This window comes from Megalopta genalis, chromosome 5 (genome assembly GCF_051020955.1).
Source record: "Megalopta genalis isolate 19385.01 chromosome 5, iyMegGena1_principal, whole genome shotgun sequence".
Lineage (NCBI taxonomy): Eukaryota > Metazoa > Arthropoda > Insecta > Hymenoptera > Halictidae > Megalopta > Megalopta genalis.
The window spans coordinates 18349038-18369879 of record NC_135017.1 but is presented as its reverse complement, the minus strand read 5'-3'; the positions used below and the strand labels follow the sequence as shown (position 1 = coordinate 18369879).

The 20842-nt window shown below is 41.9% G+C and overlaps 1 protein-coding gene and 1 long non-coding RNA gene across 3 annotated transcripts in view; one reads left to right on the top strand and one right to left on the bottom strand.

Annotated features, from left to right (window-relative positions):
- Positions 1 to 20842, top strand: part of LOC117220432 (uncharacterized) — a 45740-nt gene that overhangs the window by 11545 nt on the left and 13353 nt on the right. The window lies entirely within an intron of this gene.
- LOC117220490 (very long chain fatty acid elongase AAEL008004) overlaps positions 1 to 20842 on the bottom strand; it is a 73035-nt gene that overhangs the window by 51578 nt on the left and 615 nt on the right. The window contains exon 1 of one of the 2 annotated variants that reach the window (XM_076522235.1): positions 20517 to 20576. The exons of the other annotated variant lie outside the window; for it this stretch is intronic. Coding sequence (XP_076378350.1) covers positions 20517 to 20561 — 45 coding nt within the window. The 5' untranslated portion in view covers positions 20562 to 20576. Of the gene's footprint in view, positions 1 to 20516; positions 20577 to 20842 lie in introns of those variants that run through there. 2 annotated transcript variants of the gene reach the window in all.

Sequence of the window (20842 nt, the reverse complement as noted above, 5' to 3'; positions counted from 1 at the left end):
GATCCGGCGGGATCGTTCGTTGACACACTTTTCCCTTAATGTTTATAGATTCGCATAATTAAACAACCAGAGAATTTATTTAACCGTGCTGGCCCGAGAACTTTTTCCAACGCGGCGCGGACTTTCGCGCGAGAAATGCTTTTACATAACTGTGCCGCGCCGTTCAAAATCGATCAGAGAAAGAGAGAGAGAGAGAGAGAGAGAGAAATAATTGAATTGGACAAAAAAATAGCGATTCCGTAATGCATATTTGCATATTACTGTCTTATCTAAAACTACACCAATGAAAACTCAATTAAAAATTTATTTACTATAATAAAATTATTAATAAAAATTAAATTATTAATCAATTTAATTGTCGTCGCGAACGCTACCAAAATGGTCGACGGCGTGGCATGATCGGCGCAACGCTATTATTATTTACCTTCAAATAAATTACCATCGGACCTAGCCCTCCGGGAACTTCTAGCGTAGTCCGCCCCTACTCGGCAAAAATTGCAGCGTGTTTCTGGAAAAACGACGTTCCAGAAACACATTTTCCAGAAAACGATTTCGTTTCTTCCGTTTCTCGGAATTGTCCTCGCGTTTATCCGCGAACAGTTTTCGCGCGGCTAAACAACGAAGCAACAAATACAATAATGTCTCCGTTACCGATGCTCAGATTGTTCACTAAAATGGATAATTTCGGAAGTGGAGACACGGTTATTCGAGCCTTGTGGCTCGATTTTTATGGTCAATCTGGGCGTCAATTAGAGAGACGTTACTGTAAACGGTTACTCCCTCTTCTTAATATTTTTAATTCGCTGATATTGATATCCTGGATAATCGATTATCATATTTTAGAAATTATAACAAAGGAAACAGGAGAAAATTATTATAATATTATATATAATATTCTATATTTCTATATATCTATTATTATAATATTCTATATAATATTATAATAATTTTCTCCTCTTTCCTTTGTTATAATTCCCAGAATATTATAATCGATTGTCCAGGATATCAATATTAGCGAATTAAAAATATTAAGAAGAGGGAGTAACCTTTTTATATAATATATTATAATATATATAATATTATATATAATATTCTATACTTAATCATTTCCTTCGCAAGGGGTTGATTCGATGAAAAAAAACCAGTTGTATGAAAATAGTCGTTGAAAATAGTATTAAAATGTAACCGTTTAATAGCGAGAACCGCGTCACGGAATTATCTGGTATCTAATCTGCGAGTTTTCTTCACTTTTTTCCTACTAATTAGTCGATGATCGCGGACGATAACGCGCGGGGATCGATAACGGGAGAAACGTGCCGCGGAGATAAAATCGCGCGCCGATCACGGAAACGCGAGCTTTCCTCCCCCGCGTTTTTTTCTCTTTTTTTCTTTTTCCTTTCTTTTATTTTTTTTTTTGCGCCGTCGACGACGATTATTCCCGTTTCTCGGCGCGACTTCGCCGAGAAGTCGTGCCTTCGTTCGCGACATCCGGTAGAATCGTTTTCCCAGGAATTTGCAATTCCGATGATCGAAGATGATGCGCCGGCGTTGCGCAATCCCTGTTTCACAATGTTTACGCGAGCGGCGGCTGGCGCGTAAAAGTGAATCGAAAGTATAAAGAGAAATGTCGTCGACGGGAGGGCTCGTTTATCAAGCGAAACAAACGGTTCGCCGGTCGCCAATAATCTGCGAACGTTTCCCCCCCGAGTCCGCGGGGATCGGCTTTGCAATTTTAATGCGTGCGCCGTCGATTCCTCGGCTTCGACCACGGCGAAGAGAGCTTCTTCTCCAACGATAGTTTCGTTCTGGACAATCTCTATGCGTCGACGGAATAATATTCTTTTAACGATCGACGATCATCGCGAGACTGCCGTTGTCGAGATAATTGTCAATTTTAGGTTCAAGGCGGCTCATTTTGTTCGATTATTTTACGCAATTATTTCCGTTCTTTTATTTCGTTTTACTCGATTGTGCATGTATCTCGGATATTTATTTTACTCGCTTGTTTTACTCACGTGTTCTATTCATTTATTTCGCTCATTTACGTATTTTACTCATTTATTTCACTCTCATTTACTCATTTTACTTACTTATTTTACTCATTAATTTTACTCATTTATTTCACTCTCATTTACACATTTTACTTACTTATTTTACTCATTAATTTTACTCATTTAAGTATTTTACTCACTTATTTTACTCTCTCTCTCTCTCTCTCTCTCTCTCTCTCTCTCTCTCTCTCTCTCTCTCATTTAAGTAGTCTTTACTCACTTATTTTACTCATTTATTTTACTCATTTATTTTACTCATTTTACTCATTTATTTTAATCATTCTACTCATTTATTTTACTCATTTACGTATTTTACTCATTTATGTTACTCTCTCATTTACGTATTTTACTCATTTATGTTACTCATTTACGTATTCTACTCATTTATATATATGTTACTCATTTAAGTATTTTACTCATTTATGTTACTCATTTACGTATTTTACTCACTTATTTTACTCATTTACGTATTTTACTCATTTATGTTACTCTCATTCTTTTTAACTCGCCTATTTTACTCATTTATTTTGCTCAATTATTTTTTGTTCATTTATTATACTCATTCATGTATTTTACTCTATCTTACTCATTTACTTTGCTCATTCATGTTATCCCTTCACTTCATTCGTCACGATGACAGAACGAATTCCGGAACCAGCGGCTGGATCAACTTGCATCCGCGGCGTGCTTATCACGTCGATAAGTTGTTTATCGGCGCCGACACGATGCCGTCGAGCAGCATAGTATCGGTAGTATCGCTTGCGTGATACGGTACCACACAGTAGTGCCCCGCACACCGCTCAGTTCCGAAGGCTGACGACTGCGGACGTTTCAGCATTTATAGCTCGCTCGAGTGGCCCGTAGAACGCGGAATAGCATGAGCCGCGCGTCCTCGATTATATTAGCCGAAACTTTTTCTCTAGAGAACGCACGGCCGACTCTCGATTCCTCTCGGTTGTTCCCCACGAACTCTCGTTCCCACTTTCCACGAAATATCACGCGTGAAAATGTTCGATGAAAAAATCTCGCGTGAAAAATAAATCGACGAAAACGTTGGCTCGAGAATATTCGATAAAAATTCAGACGGAAAAGCCAGCGAAGGGGACGCGCCGAGAAAGTTTCGAGGGGGCCTGGGGCTGGCCGTGAGAGACGCCGGGGGCCTGTTCTCCGAAACGTGGACGACGAGCCAGGCCCCGGAAACCTTGACAACGCGCGGGAAGATAAACGAATAAGAGATAGAAAACACGAAAAAAAGTGAAAGCCGAGGTTGGCCAGCCGTCAACCTCGCGGCGAATGCACGTGAAGAAACTCCGTGGACCACGAACATATTCGAATAATCCCTGGACACCGAAATCGGCTATTCGTTCGAGAGTCGATGCATGTACAATTTGGAAATTTCGTCGGCCTCATTCGAGAAAAATTGGCCAACTTTGAGCGACCGCAGCTCCGCGAACAATCATCGTAGGATGACTGCTCTATTTTTAAACGAAAGCTTGAAACTTCAACTTTAAGACAGTCTCTCTGGATTTTGAGTTCGACGCACCCTCGTCATTGTAACCCTTTAAATGCAAGCACCATTTTCGTAACGCCTTACGCGAGGCCAAGTTTGTCGCATTGAAAACGGTCGATTTCGACAAAACGCATGGAGCTTGTAAAATTTTTTCCGAAGATGCCGTTTGCAGCTGAACAAAGTTCGATCCTTTCTCTTTAATTTAAAAGAAACGAGACCTGACTGCGATTTTTTCTCGCAAAGTTACAACCCCTTGAAAGCAACCCTTGCATTTCTGCCTTGAAATCGGAGCTCGCGTTAACAGGGTCGCTTCGGAGTGCTGTAACTCCGCGAAAAAAAATCGCAGCCGAGTCCCCCTTTTTTTAAATTACAGGGGAAAGATCGTAGTTCGTCCGACAGTGAACGGCATCGCCGAACAAAAATTCTAGCGATTGCCTCTAGAAAAAAGAAGCGAGGTCGTCTCTTACGGCACGATTCGCCGTAACTCCGCCGCGCGGTGTCGCGTTCAAATGAACGCTCGGCAGCGAACGGGACAAACCCGATTACGCTCGAACAATCGCGTAAGGTCAATATTAATTTAGCAAATAATCCGATCGATCCGCCGCGCGCCCGTGACACGGCCCGAGCCAGTTTTTCGCCGTAACCGCGAGTGCGGTAACGGCCGCGCGTTTCTCCGAAGAGCACCGGAACGATCGCCGCAGCACGATTAGCGTAATTTTCTCGGCTAACACGAGCCTAGACGAGCCACGACACGATCATGCACGTCCGAATAGGACACGGAACGCTCGGTGTCGGTTCTCGTGACGTTTTAAACAGTGCACCGGCAACGAATTCGCCGTAGAAAAGCGTGTTTATCGTTTCGCGCGAGTCGGCCGTCTAATTGAGAGCTGTTCTCGCCTGTTAGCGTCGCCGGTTCGACAGGAGAATTTCATGGCCAAGTCCCGTTGAACGGGTCTATTTTCATCCGGACGTTTCCTCGCCCGAACGATCCATCGATGGGATGCTGGCTCGAGTTACGACGATACTGATTCCCGCTTACACCGCCGGTTCCGCTTCGATCGCTAGAATTTTTATTCGGCGATGCCGTTCGCAGTCGAACGAACTACGATCTTTCCCCTGTAATTTAAAGAAAGGGGGACTCGGCTGCGATTTTTGTTCGCGAAGTTACAGCACTCCGAAGCGACTCTGTTATCGCGAGCTCTGATTTTCAGGCAGAAATGCAAGAGTTGCTTTCAAGGTGCTGTAACTTCGCGAGAAAAAATCGCAGCGAGGTTTCTTTTTTTTTTAATTGAAGGGGAAGAGTCGAACTTCGTACGACCCTAAATGGCATCCCATCGAAATATTTGACGAGGTCCGTGCGTTTCGTCGAGTTTGGCTATTATGAATAGAATTGTGAAGAGAAACATAGTCTCGAATTTAAAAAGTTACAGTGGCGAGGGTGTCTAGAACTTAAAATATAAGAACACTGTCTTAAAATAGAGGTTTCAAGGTTTAATTTAAAAAAAGAATCGTCACCCTGCGATGATTATTCGCGAAGTTACCGTCGGTCAAAGTTGGCCGATTTTAATCCAGTGCGTCTAACAAAATTATAGCGTAGACAAATTTTGGATAAAAATTGGTCAACTTCGACGGTCGATAACTCCGCGAAAAATCATCGTAGCTCGATGACTTTCCTCTTAAATTAGAGCTTGAAATCTCTATTTTAAAACAATATATTTGGATTATAAGTTTCGTGTACTCTCATCACTGTAATCCTTTTAATACGAGGCCATGTTTGTCACATTGAAAATGGCCATGTTTGACGAAACGCACGGGCTGTGCACAATTTTTTTCGGTGATGCCATTTGCAGCCAACGAAAGTCTGATCCATTCCCTTCAATTTAAAAAAAGGGAGACGCGCCTGCGATTTTTTTTCGCAAAGTTACAGCACCCGTTTCGTGCACGCTCTGATTCCATGCCAAAAATGCACCGGTCAATTCGAAAGGCTGCAACTTCGCGAAAAAAAATCGCAGCGAGGTCCTGTTTTTTTTAAATTAAAGAAAAAGGATCGAACTTCGATCAGCTGCAAACGGCAACTTCGAGAAAAATTTTACAAGGTCCATGCGTTTCGTCCAACTCGACCGTTTTCAAGGGGATAAAACGCGTCGGTAACTAGTACCCTTGCCCCAGTTACGGTTTCTCGATCGCCTCGACGTCGAGGACGGTCGACGATCTATCGAATTCACGGGGCCTTGAACCGCGGCGAAGATTCAACGATTCCCCGAGAACCGGTTCGTTGACTCCAAGATTGTTCGAAGACAGTTCGAATCCCCGTTGTCATCCGTTGCATACCAATGACACCAGGTTTCGTACACCGAGCACACATTGTTCGCCGGTCCCTGTTATTTGTTTCTGGCCTCGGCCTCTAGCCTCGCCTTCTTCCTCTTCCTTTTCCTTCGAACGTAAATCCTTGGGGCAAGGAACACGACGACTCCGCCGACAACTCGTACGTACTCGACTAATTCAGCGGCAGAAGTTTCGGCGATCCGGCGATCATTTTTACCGGATAAGAAGCGTGTCGCGCCGAGTTTTATTGCTTTATCGCGGCCGGCTCGCAAAGGCCGCGTTATTTCCGCAGGACGACCCCATCGTTTCGCTCAAGGATCACCGTATCGAGCCAGCGAAAGCTCCTTGAGACCCTATTAATCCCGCATTACCACCCGGCGGCCCTGCAACGACGCCCAAGAATTTTGCTCGGCCTTCGAGCGACCCTTCACCCGTCCCGTCACTTCTGAATTCACCGGGGAACAGAGCTCGATGGATTTTACGCGAATCGTATCTTGGTCGGACGGTTCAGTCGAAATATTTCTCGAGACAAGTTTTATTCGGAGAATTGACTCGAAGAATTCATTCGAAGAATTGACTCGACGAATTCATTCGAAGTGTTGGGATTATGGAATGAAAATAAATATGATTCTAATTCTTTTCTTAAAAAGACTTTATTTTATTCCTTTATTGAGAGAAGGTATATGGGCGAAAACGATCGAGCGACCAAACTCTACTGAGAGTCCGGTGAGAAAAAAACGCTTCTTTTATACCCTTCTTGGGTTCGTCTTATCCACCAATCAGAGACGTTTATTTGTCGCGTTTCACATTGTATACGTGACGCTGGGATCCCCTAACAGTCAGGGCACGATGTGTATCTAATGGGTACCGGTGATGATGTATCGCGGTATCTATTATATACAGTTTACATCACCGTCGTTGCCCGCTGACATAACCGACGAAAGTGTAAACCGATATCTTAGTATCTTAGTACTAAGTAAACTATAGATTAATTTTTGTTCGAGGCTAAAATTTCCTTTTTTTTCAACACGAAGAATTGACTCGACAAATAGAATCTTATTCGAAGAATTGACTCGACAAATAAAATCTCATTCGAAGAATTTTACTCGAAAGATCGTTCGAAGAATTGATTCGAAATATTTCTCGAATCAAATTCGATTCATAATATTACTCGAATCGAATTTCATTCGAAGAATTGACTCGACAAATAGAATCTTATTCGAATAATTGACTCGGCAAATAGAATTTTATTCAGATAATTGACTCGACAAATAGAATCTTATTCGAAGAATTGACTCGACAAATAGAATTTTATTCAGATAATTGACTCGACAAATAGAATTTTATTCAGATAATTGACTCGACAAATAGAATCTTATTCGAAGAATTGACTCGACAAATAGAATCTTATTCGAAGAATTGACTCGACAAATAGAATCTTATTCGAAGAATTGACTCGACAAATAGAATTTTATTCAGATAATTGACTCGACAAATAGAATCTTATTCGAAGAATTGACTCGCAAATAGAATTTTATTCAGATAATTGACTCGACAAATAGAATCTTATTCGAAGAATTGACTCGACAAATAGAATCTTATTCGAATAATTGACTCGACAAATAGAATTTTATTCAGATAATTGACTCGACAAATAGAATCTTATTCGAATAATTGACTCGCAAATAGAATTTTATTCAGATAATTGACTCGACAAATAGAATCTTATTCGAAGAATTGACTCGACAAATAGAATCTTATTCGAAGAATTGCCTCGACGAATAAAATCTCGTTCGTCGAATTCATTCGTAAGATTACTCGAACTTCGATGTTTTCTGGTAAAAGAAAAAGAGAAAAAAAACCGTTCGCATCGCGTTCCCGAATCGAACCGAGGAAACAGAAACCGACGGGAACGATCAAAGAACGCGTGCGGGGGTCGCGGCAGATGAACTCGAATAACCGGAATTCCCTTGACGAGAGTGATTCAGGGTTGCGGGACATTACGGTCGAGATGCGCCGGTAATGGGGTTGGGCAGAAATTTAATTCGATTACACGCTGCTCGGACATAACTGTTTACGCAAACTCCCGTTTTATACGTTTAGCTTTCGTGAAAGCGATCCTGGACACCGGGGGCCACGGATTTATTACGGTTCCGCGCGCGAGACTTTTATCGCGGCGTGGGCACGAATCGCTTAATTTATATAATAAGCTCGCGGGGCGGCACCGTCGTTAATTCGGTCATCGCGGAAGCAACCGACCGAAACGAAGAGTTCTCTCGTCGCAAACGCGACGCTAAAAGCCTTCCAGCGAACGATAGAGCGAACTTCTCGATTCGGGGACACTTGGAAATAATTAACAGGACACGTTTCCTTCCTGGGAAATCTGTTCCCTTCTAGGGAAGGGGTGGGCGTCCCTCCGCCCATCTTGCTCCCTAAACTGGCGGGTCAATTGTTAATCACGGCTGCAAGAGGCTCGGCGGAACATCGGTGCTCGAGACTTCGTAATCGACTTGCTTAATTCGCTAATTTGAATTCGCAGCCGTCGAATCGGTTTCAAAAAAAAGAGGGCTCTTTCGGAGACAACCGATCGCGGCGATTCTTGATAAAAGAAGAAAGCTCCCGTTGCGAGAGAGCTTTCGACGAAGAATTCGAAAATCGCGGAGAAAGAAGCAGAGAGAGGTCGCAGGAATTTTAAGATCGAAACGTATCCGGCCGGTTTTGTTTCGAAAGTGCTCGGCGAATCGGTTTCTTTCGGTTTTACCGTGAAAGGACACAAGCGGCGCGTCCGCGGCGTCCTTTCACCGCGCGGATTAGGCAGTTTCTATTCCGATACGTACCCGTTCGTATTTCCTGCTCCAATTAATTCGGAGACCGGCTCGAATGATTCATCGTTTCGGTGAGAAGAGACGAATTTATTTCGCGTCGAGGAGAACGCGCGCGCGAACGCGAGCGCGAAACACAACAGGTATTATGCAACGACCTAGTAGTTCATTTACCGGGAACGAGAGCAAGCCAAGTAAGTAGAATCGTGTCCCGAAAGATTCAGGTATCCGGCAACGCGTTGATAATCGATTAGGTCCGGGTTAGTCTTATGCAACGGGATCAAAGCGAGCCTCTTAAACCGATCAGCGGGACGCGATTACGGCCGAAACGATACTCGGACAATTAGGCCTGTTCCGAGCGCCATTTTGTCGGCCCCTTGGGGCTTCTATGCGCGATCCACGGCACATCGACGATCTACGGGGAATTTTAGATCCGTGTTTTCTTTCTTCTTTTTTCTAATTTCGCGTCGGTTCTATTTCGTGGATAATAATATTCGTCGATAAATTGTTCGCGATACACAGCCGCGTCGTTGCAGCAATGTCTCCCCAATTGTCCACAAGATTGTCTGCTCGGATTGTCCACAAAAATGGACAATTTTGGAACAGGAGATACGATTGTTCGAGCCTTGTGACTCGTTTTTTTATGGTTCTCGATTGTTAACGACTATAAAAACGAGCCGCAAAGCTCGAACAATCGTGTCTCCGCTTCCCAAATTTTCCATTTCTGTGCACGATCTGAGCGTCAATTAGGGAGACATTGCTGTTAATCATAAATCTTCTTGTTCCGACAAAGCGATCTCTCGCAACAAGAAACTGTCCAATTTACATGCATAATTAGCGAATTATGCGACGTACGTGTACTCTAATAAACTGTCTGCTATATATGCATAAATAATGAACGAAGTAATATTACATATGTATTCTAATAAATTGTCGTATGCACATGCATAAATAGTGAACTAAGCGATATTACATGTATTCTAACAAATTATCGTATGTACATGCATAAATAGTGCGATATACATGTATTCTAATAAATTGTCGTATACATGTATAATAATAGATACTCTGATCTACATTTACCGTAATGAGCCGACCGATTTGCTTGCATAAATGATCGAACTGTCCGGTATGCGCGTATTCTAATAAATTGACCAGATATAATAATACACAGTGTCTGGTAAACAAGTGTAACAAGAAATTATCTAATGTACAAGTATAATGTTAGATTGTCTAATATACATGTGTAATAATAGATTGTCCACTGTGCGTGCACGATAATGAATTATCTAACACGCGTGCACAGTAATAAACTGTCTACTATGCAAATTTAATAATAAATTGTCTACTATGCAAATGTAATAAGCAAATGTCTACTGTCTATTATGCAAGTATAATCATAAATTGTCTACTATGCAAGCATAATAATAAATTATCTAGTATACGAGTATAATAATAAATTATCTAGTATACGAGTATAGTAATAGATTATCTAGTATACGAGTATAATAATAAATTATCTAGTATACAAATATAATAATAAATTGTCTACTATGCAAGTATAATAATAAATTTCCTACTACACAAGCATAATCATAAACTGTCTACTACAAAAGTACAATAATAAACTATCTACTATACGAGTATAATAATAAATTGTCTACTACACAAGCATAATAATAAATTTCCTACTACACAAGCACAATAATAAATTGCCTACTACGCAAGCATAATCATAAACTGTCTACTACAAAAGTACAATAATAAATTATCTACTATACGAGTATAATAATAAATTGTCTACTACACAAGCATAATAATAAATTTCCTACTACACAAGCACAATAATAAATTGCCTACTACGCAAGCATAATCATAAACTGTCTTTCACAAAAGTACAATAATAAATTGTCCACTATACAAGTGAGGGGGTTGTGTATACTAAATGTCCCGTATACGATAAAGTGACTCCCACTGACAACCAACCTCGTATTCCTCAATTATACATATATGCAACCAAGGGAGATACGCGTCCACTCGTGCTTACTTAACAAACTTATAACTTAACACTTTATCGACCGCTAGCCTATTTATCGGCTTTTCGATTGCCAATGTTTATCGATCGCTAGCCTATTAATCGGCTTTTCGATTGCCAATGCTTATCGACCGATAGCCTATTAATCGACTTTTAGCTATCGACGGTTTTCGCTTCTTTACTGTTTTGTTAGTAGCTGACCTCCTGTATGCTGACCTCCCCATATCCTTATGAATTATAATTATAATAATTATTATTATTTATTATTATTTTTAAAGGAATAAGCACAACACAATGAATAGCGAAAATTTAGCCGGTACTGGGAGCAAATGCGCGCGCGACTAAGCCAGTCCTTACTGAGTGGCAGCCTCAACCACGACCGGACGATAAAGTGTTAACAAAGACTGACCCCGGTTACTCGTAAGGGTTTTCCTCGGCCAGGTAACCCTGTAGCAATAGGCGGCCGGTAATTATTTTCCAGCAACATCTGCCGTACCCGTGAGGTTGTTAAAAAAAGTCAATAAAATCATTTTCGACTTGCTACGGCCAGGGAAGGTTTATTACTTAGCCCTAGGCCTCTGCAAGCGAATCCTCTAACGGTTATTATTGTCGCCGGCCGTGTACCGCTATAAAATCGAAAGTTTTTCTAGGCGGCCGCGTAGTTGCAGCACAATGGCTGCTACACAAGTATTAACAGTGAACTGACTACTATACAAGTACAACAAATTTCCTACTATACACGTGTAATAACAAATGGTTAACCGAGCTCGGTCCAGAATGGTGGACCAACAAAACTGTTGCCGTTTCCCGGCATCGAACGAGACACTGATCTCAAATATTCTCCCCGTCGACTTAAACCAGGAAAGAAAATTGGCAATCCGCGTGTGCATACCCGGACGCCACAGGTTGTGCGCGTCAGTATGAAGGCGCAAGGGGTTAAGGGTCTGTCGGTAACGAATTGGACCGAAATGGGAGTGCGCAGACAACCGGTCTGGGACAAGATAGACGGTGGTTAGGTTACCCGCCGGCGGAAATCCGACCCAGTTAATAAGGTGCTCATTCAATATTGGCCGAGTATTGTAACGCGAGCCGGTGTCTGTGTGTATGCGTGTGTGTGTGTCTGCGTTTGCGAAAGTCTCGGATCTTTTCTTTGGTGGCCGAGAGGAACGTGAGAGAGAGAGAGAGAGAGAGAGAGAGAGAGAGAGAGAGAGAGAGAGATCCATGGGCGGCAAAAGCGTGTCGGTCGCTCTAACTGCGAGTAGACGTCACGATTTTAGTCGAGGAATTTATTCGAAATATTTGTCTCGAGTATCAATATTTATTCGAAATATTTTTCTCGAGTATCAGTCTTTATTCGAAATATTTTTGTCGAATGTCAATCTTTATTCGAAATATTTTTCTCGAGTATCAATCTTTATTCGAAATATTTTCCTCGAATATCAATATTTATTCGAAATATTTTTCTCGAGTATCAATCTTTATTCGAAATATTTTTCTCGAGTATCAATCTTTATTCGAAATATTTTTCTCGAATATCAATATTTATTCGAAATATTTTTCTCGAATATCAATCTTTATTCGAAATATTTTTCTCGAGTATCAATCTTTATTCGAAATAATTTCCTCGAATATCAATCTTTATTCGAAATAATTTCCTCGAATATCAATCTTTATTCAAATTATTTTCCTCGAGTATCAATCTGTATTCAAAATATTTTCCTCGAATATCACAATCTTTATTCGAAATATTTTCCTCGAATATCAATCTTTATTCGAAATATTTTCCTCGAATATCAGTCGTTGAATCCTGTTTAATCTCGCCTCGAATGAATCGATCGAGAGCGCGGTAAGGTCGCAGCTAGTTCAAGCTTTCGACTTCGATCTAGCTTCGACCGTCGCACCTCTGTATCGCGTACGTTTTTATAGACGACGAAATTCTAGCGATTTCAATCTAATCGACACTGCGATTACCAAAAGATAAATGGATTGATTTCGAGTAGTCGTTCAGTTTCACCGTGACGCACCGTTATTACGTAGCATCCACCCGAAGAAAGTGAAAGATGTTTATCTTGTCGATGGACGGTTGTCCGCTTCCGAGACTTCTCTGCCAGGGAATTGCGCTATCGGCGGGACTCTCCGAGAATAGCGTTTGTTCTTAATTCGATTAATTGAACCGTGACTTTAAGAGTCGCGGGTGCAATTTCAAACGAAAATCGACGCGTTCGGTTTCAACGAACGATCGATCGAATTTCAGCGAATAAATTTCAGCTGAATAAATTTCTGCTGAATAAATTTCACCGGTCAGCTGTGCGTTCGACGAGTATACTCGATTCGATCATCCGGATTTTACGTTCGATCGTTCGAAGACGTGTTATTCGACGAACGTGAAGTAAATCATGCTCGGAAATAAGCTAAACGAGCAGCGTTTTCCTCGACCACCCCCGGTTCGTCGAAGAATGTCGTCGGCCGTAGCGGCCAAAAGCCGAGAAGCGTGTTTCCACGGTGAGTCGTCGTCGGCCGGGTGAATCATAAAGTCGTTAACGCGAGCCTATCTCTCTCCCTCGTCCATTAGGATGAAAAAAATTAGAGGCGGGTATCTCCCGCAGGGCTGAAAAGAGCCGGTCGGCTGACGTAAATACGAAAGAAAACCGGTCCGTAATCGACGAAGTCGCTGGATTCCCCGGAGACGTGGCCAGGTGTCGCGGGGAGGGAAATTGTGAAACGTTGAAGGGGTGAGTCGGCATGCGGGGTGGGCCCTTACGCGCCCGCACGCACGCACGCTTCGCGTTTCTCGCGTCGTCTCGCGTGCATAATTTACACGGGCCGTTTCGTGCGACGGTCACTTTCGTATTGATTTTCTCGGCGTTCCTCGCGGTTCGAGCCGGCGACCCTTGGCACGAGCTTACTACCGTAATTTAGGGACCGGGTCGTCCGCAACGCGCGCGAATCGCGTGCCATTTTCCTTCGGCCGACCCCGCGGCCCGCCGCGTCGCGCGACCGGCCACGTGCCACAGATAAAGCGAGGGAGATTGATATCGCGGGTTACCCTCGCCTCCCCGCGAGAAAACTATGTCGAAAATTCTGTGTTAAAAAAATCTATGTTGGAAGACCTGCGTCGGCAGGTCTGTGTCGAAAAATCGATGCTGAAAGATCTGTGTTAAAGAAATCTATGTCGAAAAATCTATGCTAAAGGATCTATGTTAAAAGATCTATGCTAAAAGATCTATGCTGAAAGATCTATGCTAAAAGATCTGTGTTAAAAGATCTATGTTAAAGAAATCTATGTCAAAAAGACCATGTCGACAGATCTATGTCGAAAAATCTATGCTAAAAGATCTATGTTAAAGAAATCTATATCAAAAAATCAACGTCGCAAAATCTATGTTAACAAATTTATGTCGAGAAAGTCTGCGGCGAAAAATCAGTGTCGAAAGATCTACGTTAAAAATGATTATTAGCCTAGCTTCGCGTTTCCTTCCATTTACAGTAATGTCTCCCTTACTGACGCTGAGATTGCGCAGAAAAATGGGCAATTTGGGAAGAGGAGATACGATTATTCGAACTTTGCGGTTTATTTTTATAGCCACGAATTGTCAACGATTATAAAAACGAGCTACACATAATATCGAATAATCGTGTCTCCTGTTCCCAAATTGCCCATTTTTCTGCGCAATCTCAGCGTCAGTATGGGAGACATTGCTGTATTCGAGTCTTCCTTCGTTCGAGCCCGAACACGATCTCGTGCCGCGTTATCCTCAATTACTTTGACTATTCAAGAGCGGCAATTCCGAAATGGCCGGAGACTGTTCGGTCTGCCGGCTCGCTCGGAAGTTTCCGAGCGGGACTATTAAAGTTGCAGAGAGCATCGAGAACGGGTGCCAAACAGGTTGGCCCCGCGGGGCCAATCCTCCGAACAATTGCTCCCGCCCACGTGTCAAACGGATACTTTGATCGATTCCAAGCGTTAACGTGTTCTTCGGTTCGCTGTAGAAACCGAAGTTGGCATCGGCGCGATCCCTCGCCGTTGCCCTAGGTCGGGACGACTCTTCCGCGAATTCTGGACCGCGCGATCCACGCCGGAAACGGCGATCGACGCGAATCGAACAAAGATCGCCGGTAGATCAGATTTTCCATATATTTTCATTTTGTCAGATTTTCCATATATTATTTTCATTTTATCAGATTTTCCATATATCATTTTCATTTTATCAGATTTTCCATATATTATTTTCATTTCATCAGATTTTCCATATATTATTTTCATTTTATCAGATTTTCCATTGTCCAAATATTTGGACAATTTTCAAAATGCGACAACTCTTTCAAAATTCGGCGAAACGATTTTTGCAAACAGTGCTGTTGGTTGGAACAACGAAAGGACAAATAAAGGAACGATCTTTCAGAACTTATCGGAATTGATGAACGTTGTTGCGTGCTGACCACACTCGAAGATGACGATTAGATCATCGCGTAATTTCCAAGATATTCCCGCGATCGTTTCAAATAATTATTTCGAATTATGAAATCAAACGACCATGTTATTCGAAGCAATTTCATTTCGATTGAACTTCAATTTTATTCGAAATAATTTGATTCGATTCGAATTTCAATTTCATTCGAAATAATTGTATTCCAATTGAATTTCAATTTCATTCGAAGCAATTGTATTTCAATTGAATTTCAATTTCATTCGAAGCAATTGTATTTCAATTGAATTTCAATTTCATTCGAAATATAATCGTATTTAAATCGAATTTCGAATTTACTACAATTTCATTTGAAATCATTTTTTATTTCAAATTCTGAAAAGAAATCCAAATTTAATACGATAAAACATCACGTAACATATAAATACGTTTGTTCGAAGAGATCGATCATTTCTGTTCACTTCTGGTATCGCAAGAATTCTTTCCGTGCCGAAAAGTCGCTTCGACTTTCGTTAAATAATATCGAATATTGACCGAACGATCAAAACGGAGGCCGTTTTAAAGCGGGGACCGGATAAGAGCGAGCCCAGCAGCGTATTACGATTTTCAAACGCGACACGTTTGCCGGCCGCGTGCCACGGAATCATTAATTCCCTCCGAGCCGGAAGTAACGGCATCCGCGTGAAATGATCGTCGTCGATCGAGCCCGGCCGATCTCTCGCGGATCGGATCGATAAGACAAGGCCCGGCGCGGATCGCGTTTCAGCTGGTTTTGCGAGCGAACGAACGGATCCGGCGAACGTTTACGAAACCGTTTTCTAACGCGGTCATGCTCGATCCGTTGGCTCGCGGACCGGGACCGGAAGCGGGGCTCTGGCAAGCATAATGCAACACCGAATATTCCGGCGGCTCGGCGTCGATACACTATCCGCGCGTTCGGAGAAACAGAAACGCGGACAGTGAATCACGCGGATCGGCGATCGCCGTGATTCATTCGGATCGACCTGGTTTTCTTATCGAGGATCTTTCGAGCCTTATTTTCATTAATTTCGAGTCTCCCGAGATTTATTATTTGCGATTTATTGTTTAGCGATCTTCTTACCGAGGATCTCTCGAGCCTTTCGAGATTTATTATTTGCCGATTTATTGTTCGCCGACTTATTGTTTAGCGATTTTCTTACCGAGGATCTTTCGAGCCTTATTTCTATTAATTTCGAGCCTCTCGAGACTTATTATTTGCCGATTTATTTCTCACCGATTTACTGTTCGCCGATTTATTGTTTAGCGATTTTCTTACCGAAGATCTTTCGAGTCCTATTTCTATTAATTTCGAGTCTCTCGAGACTTATTATTTGCCGATTTATTTCTCACCGATTTACTGTTCGCCGATTTATTGTTTAGCGATTTTCTTACCGAGGATCTTTCGAGCCTTATTTCTATTAATTTCGAGCCTCTCGAGACTTATTATTTGCCGATTTATTTCTCACCGATTTACTGTTCGCCGATTTATTGTTTAGCGATTTTCTTACCGAGGATCTTTCGAGCCTTATTTCTATTAATTTCGAGCCTCTCGAGACTTATTATTTGCCGATTTATTTCTCACCGATTTACTGTTCGCCGATTTATTGTTTAGCGATTTTCTTACCGAAGATCTTCCGAGTCCTATTTCTATCAATTTCGAGCCTCTCGAGATTTATTATTTGCCGATTTATTTCTTACCGATTTATTGTCCAACGATTTATCGTTTGTCAATTTATTAGTTACCGATCTATAATTTCCGGATCGCTAAAATATTGATAACAAATACATATCTTCCCGCATATATATTCAATAAATAATAAATCAATAGAAGTAACAAGAATTCTTCTGCTCTCGAACCGAAGTATTATTGCACTAATTTCCGCGAGTAATAACACAGATATATTATACATTGAACAAACAACTTAGAAATGGTATCCTCGCGATATCCGAATAATCGCGAATGAAAAAATTAGCGTACAATACTATTATAAATATTAACGCCTAATACATGAACCTATCGTCCTCTCGCCGATGTCCAAAAGTAAATATTTTCACGTCACCGCATTGACCCTCGAATAAAAATCGAATTCATCTGCCGACCTTCGTGCCTGCCGGCTTTTGTCACATTGAAATCACTGCGCACGACGAACAGAACAAATCGATCAGACTATTTTTCCATCACTTTTTCCTTACTTACAACACAACGTTCTGTAAACGATTATATATATATACGTGCACCGCGATGGACGCGCGAATCGGAGGACACACGAACAAGAAAAGTCTTGTGTTCGATCATGACAGTACGGAATAATAATTTTCAGCGTTTTCCATACGATTAATAATGAAAACAAAAACAAAAACAAAAAGCGGTCAATCATCCGACCGATCGCTGACAGGTCGGTGCGAGCAGGCCCCGACGAGTTAACTCGTCCCGTCCGACTTAACGCGAGTCGAACGGGACACGCGTGAAACGAGGCGGATCGGGCGACGTCGCCACGCGCGCGCGCGCGCGCGGCCAGAAAACCGGCGTTTTCTCCTCGATTTATGTAACTTAAAGAGTTCGTTTTCGCCGTTGCGCGATATCGTATAGCTTAAAACCGGTGAATTTGTGTTACGTGCGTCCGGAGAGGAGAGCGTACACGTGCCAGATTTTCGTTCCGATTTATCGATGCTCGTTATAGCAACGCGACGATGGTTCCCGCAGCCCTAAAAACCCGGCTATTTTATATCGCACGATAAAAAGTGGCGTGCATTCGATAATTCGAAATGTCGGCGCGATTTTTATCGGCCTACGTGTCCGGTGACGCGAACTCGATTGAAACGAGTACCTGAAACGAGTACCTGAAACGCGTCTTCGTGATTAAAAACTATGCCCTCGCGAATTAAGAACTGTTTGTCCACTGATTTGAATTAGAAACTATTTGTCCACTGATTTGAATTAAAAACTGTTTGTCCACTGATTTGAATTAAAAACTATCTGTCCACTAATTTGAATTAAAAACTATTTGTCCACTGATTTGAATTAAAAGCTGTTTGTCCACTGATTTGAATTAAAAGCTGTTTGTCCACTGATTTGAATTAAAAGCTGTTTGTCCACTGATTTAAATTAAAAGCTGTTTGTCCACTGATTTTAATTAAAAACTCTTTGTCCACTGATTTGAATTGAAAACTATCTGTCCACTGATTTGAATTGAAAACTATCTGTCCACTGATTTGAATTAAAAACTATCTGTCCACTGATTTGAATTAAAAACTATCTGTCCACTGATTTGAATTAAAAACCATTTATCCACTAATTTGAATTAAAAACTGTTTGAACCCTGCGTGAACGCTTCGAGCGATAAAAATGAACCCCGAGAGAGACAGACTAACCATTATCGAAGACAATGGAATCGAGGAAAGTGCGGTCGCACCGCGGCCAAAATTATTAACCCTTTTGCACTCGAGTGGCGACTCTGAGGCACCACCAATATTTGTTATATCACCTTTTAGGATAATTTTGATATTAACAAAATTAACTTTTGAAAAATTGTTAAGAGTGTAACTGTTGCGCGGGTCCCAAGAGTCAATTTTCATACACACATAAAATGCATTTTCTCATATATAAAATAGAAATACCGCGAGTTAGAAAAATGATTTTATATTTTCGGTTGAAACAGCTTCGAGCGCAAAGGGTTGATAAACAACGTCGCGGCGACGGGAAGCCGTCCTAAGCCGATCTCGGGAAGGATTACGTAAAAGGAAAAAGAAAAAAAAGAAAGATAATCGGTTGTTCCACAATCAAATTTCCATGACGATAGATATAGCGTGATTCATCGATACGCGACACAGAAAGAGATCTTGTACATATGTATCGCTGGCTCGTAGTAGACAGCGCCGGCGTAAACATTCCGCGCGCACCGGGCCGTTATCTAGACCATATGGCCTTGCGAACGAGATATTTGTATCGAAAGCCGGGCGTTGGAGGCTACCGGAATAAAGTTTCCCTATCTGGTATTCTATCCGAGAGGCATTTTCTCCCGGTTGGTCCGCGAGCATTTCAATTTTTCCTGCCGGAATTTGTCACCGACGCGGTTTTTTTATCTCCAACGATCGATACGGCTATTCTATACTCGCCCCCTCCCCCCCTTACCGTCGCCCTTATTCTCAGTTCGAACGGTAAAGTCACCTGATCGAGATTTCCGATCGCGATTACTTCACGATTATCTTTTCTACGGTGACTAATTGTCCCCCCTCCGTCCCCCCGCCTGTGCTTCCACGTAACGAACGTCACGAGCTTACTCTTTAAAAGTCCGCCAACTGTCACGCGAAACGATCCGCTACGACGTAATCGTTGTAACAATCGTTGTAACGCACCGTTATTACACGTCGTCGGGTTCGCGGGGGAAATTCGGAATTTCAGGTGCAAAATGCGGCGAAACTGTGTTCTTCGAAAGAACGAGGACACGAGGCATCCATACATTTGTACGGGACTGTACCGAATATTATATGCGTATAGAACCTCGATATTAACACTATGCCGTCCGCGGATCTTAGATATTATTATTTTGTTCGACGCCCGCATAATAGCTTGGAAATTTGAGATTTTAACAAAAAATTTCGAAGACGGCGGTAATATAAATTCCTAAAAGTTAAGATATGTCATCCAAGAATTTTCGTACTTAATTCTTAGTGAAATAAGCACAATGCTGTAGTCGGTTTGCTGTCTTTTAACCCTTTGCACTCGAAGCCATTTCTAATTCTAAATCTAAATTAATTTTTCTGACTTATGGTATTTCCATTTTATATGAGAAAGTGCATTTTATGCATACGAAATTCAGTCTTGTGACATATATACAACAATTAGACTTTTAACAATTTTTTACAAATAATTAATTTTAATATTATTATATTATTATTATAGCGTTAACTGCGTATATTCTCCTGTAAACTGGTGTAAATAATAAAAACGATTCGTAGACTGCGGATCTGTACTCTTATGTGGGATATACAAGGGTAGCGGAGTCGGTTGCTTGCATGGTGACATCTCGGTTTGTCCCCTTATTCTCGAACAATAATTATAACAATATATAAAAATAATAATTAATTTTGCTTATGTTTCGAACGAAAGAATCTAATCATATTCGACGAACACAAAGCAAACTATGCCCGAGAAGAAACCGAAAGGGCCGGCGATAACCGGTAACCGGCTCCGCTAACCTGCTCGTGGTCGCTGCATTTGCTTTGTTCAGGTAAAATTCCAATGTAAAAGCGAAACATTATCGAACAGTTTTCGGGCAAAAATCACGAGAGAGCATGCAAAGCGTATGCAACGTATACACTTACTCTCTGCTTCCGTCGAGCGTACTCTGGTTGCAGCACAAAAATCATTAAGCACCCAAGTGGACGTTCTCGGAATGGCGTGTTGGAACACTCGAATAATTTTCCGTGACTCCGTGAACACGGCGACGACGTGTTCCACAGCTTTTCCCGACGTGCACGGATCCCCGTGAACCGCCATAAAACCACAAAATCCGCAGTCTGGTTACCGGTAACCGGGAAAAAAATCGAACTCGCCGACGCGGCCGACAACAATCTCGGCTCGCTTTTCTAGGTTAGGTCGCGCTCTACCGGGACTCCTGTAACGGTGCCGCGAGCCGTTTACCCGGGAA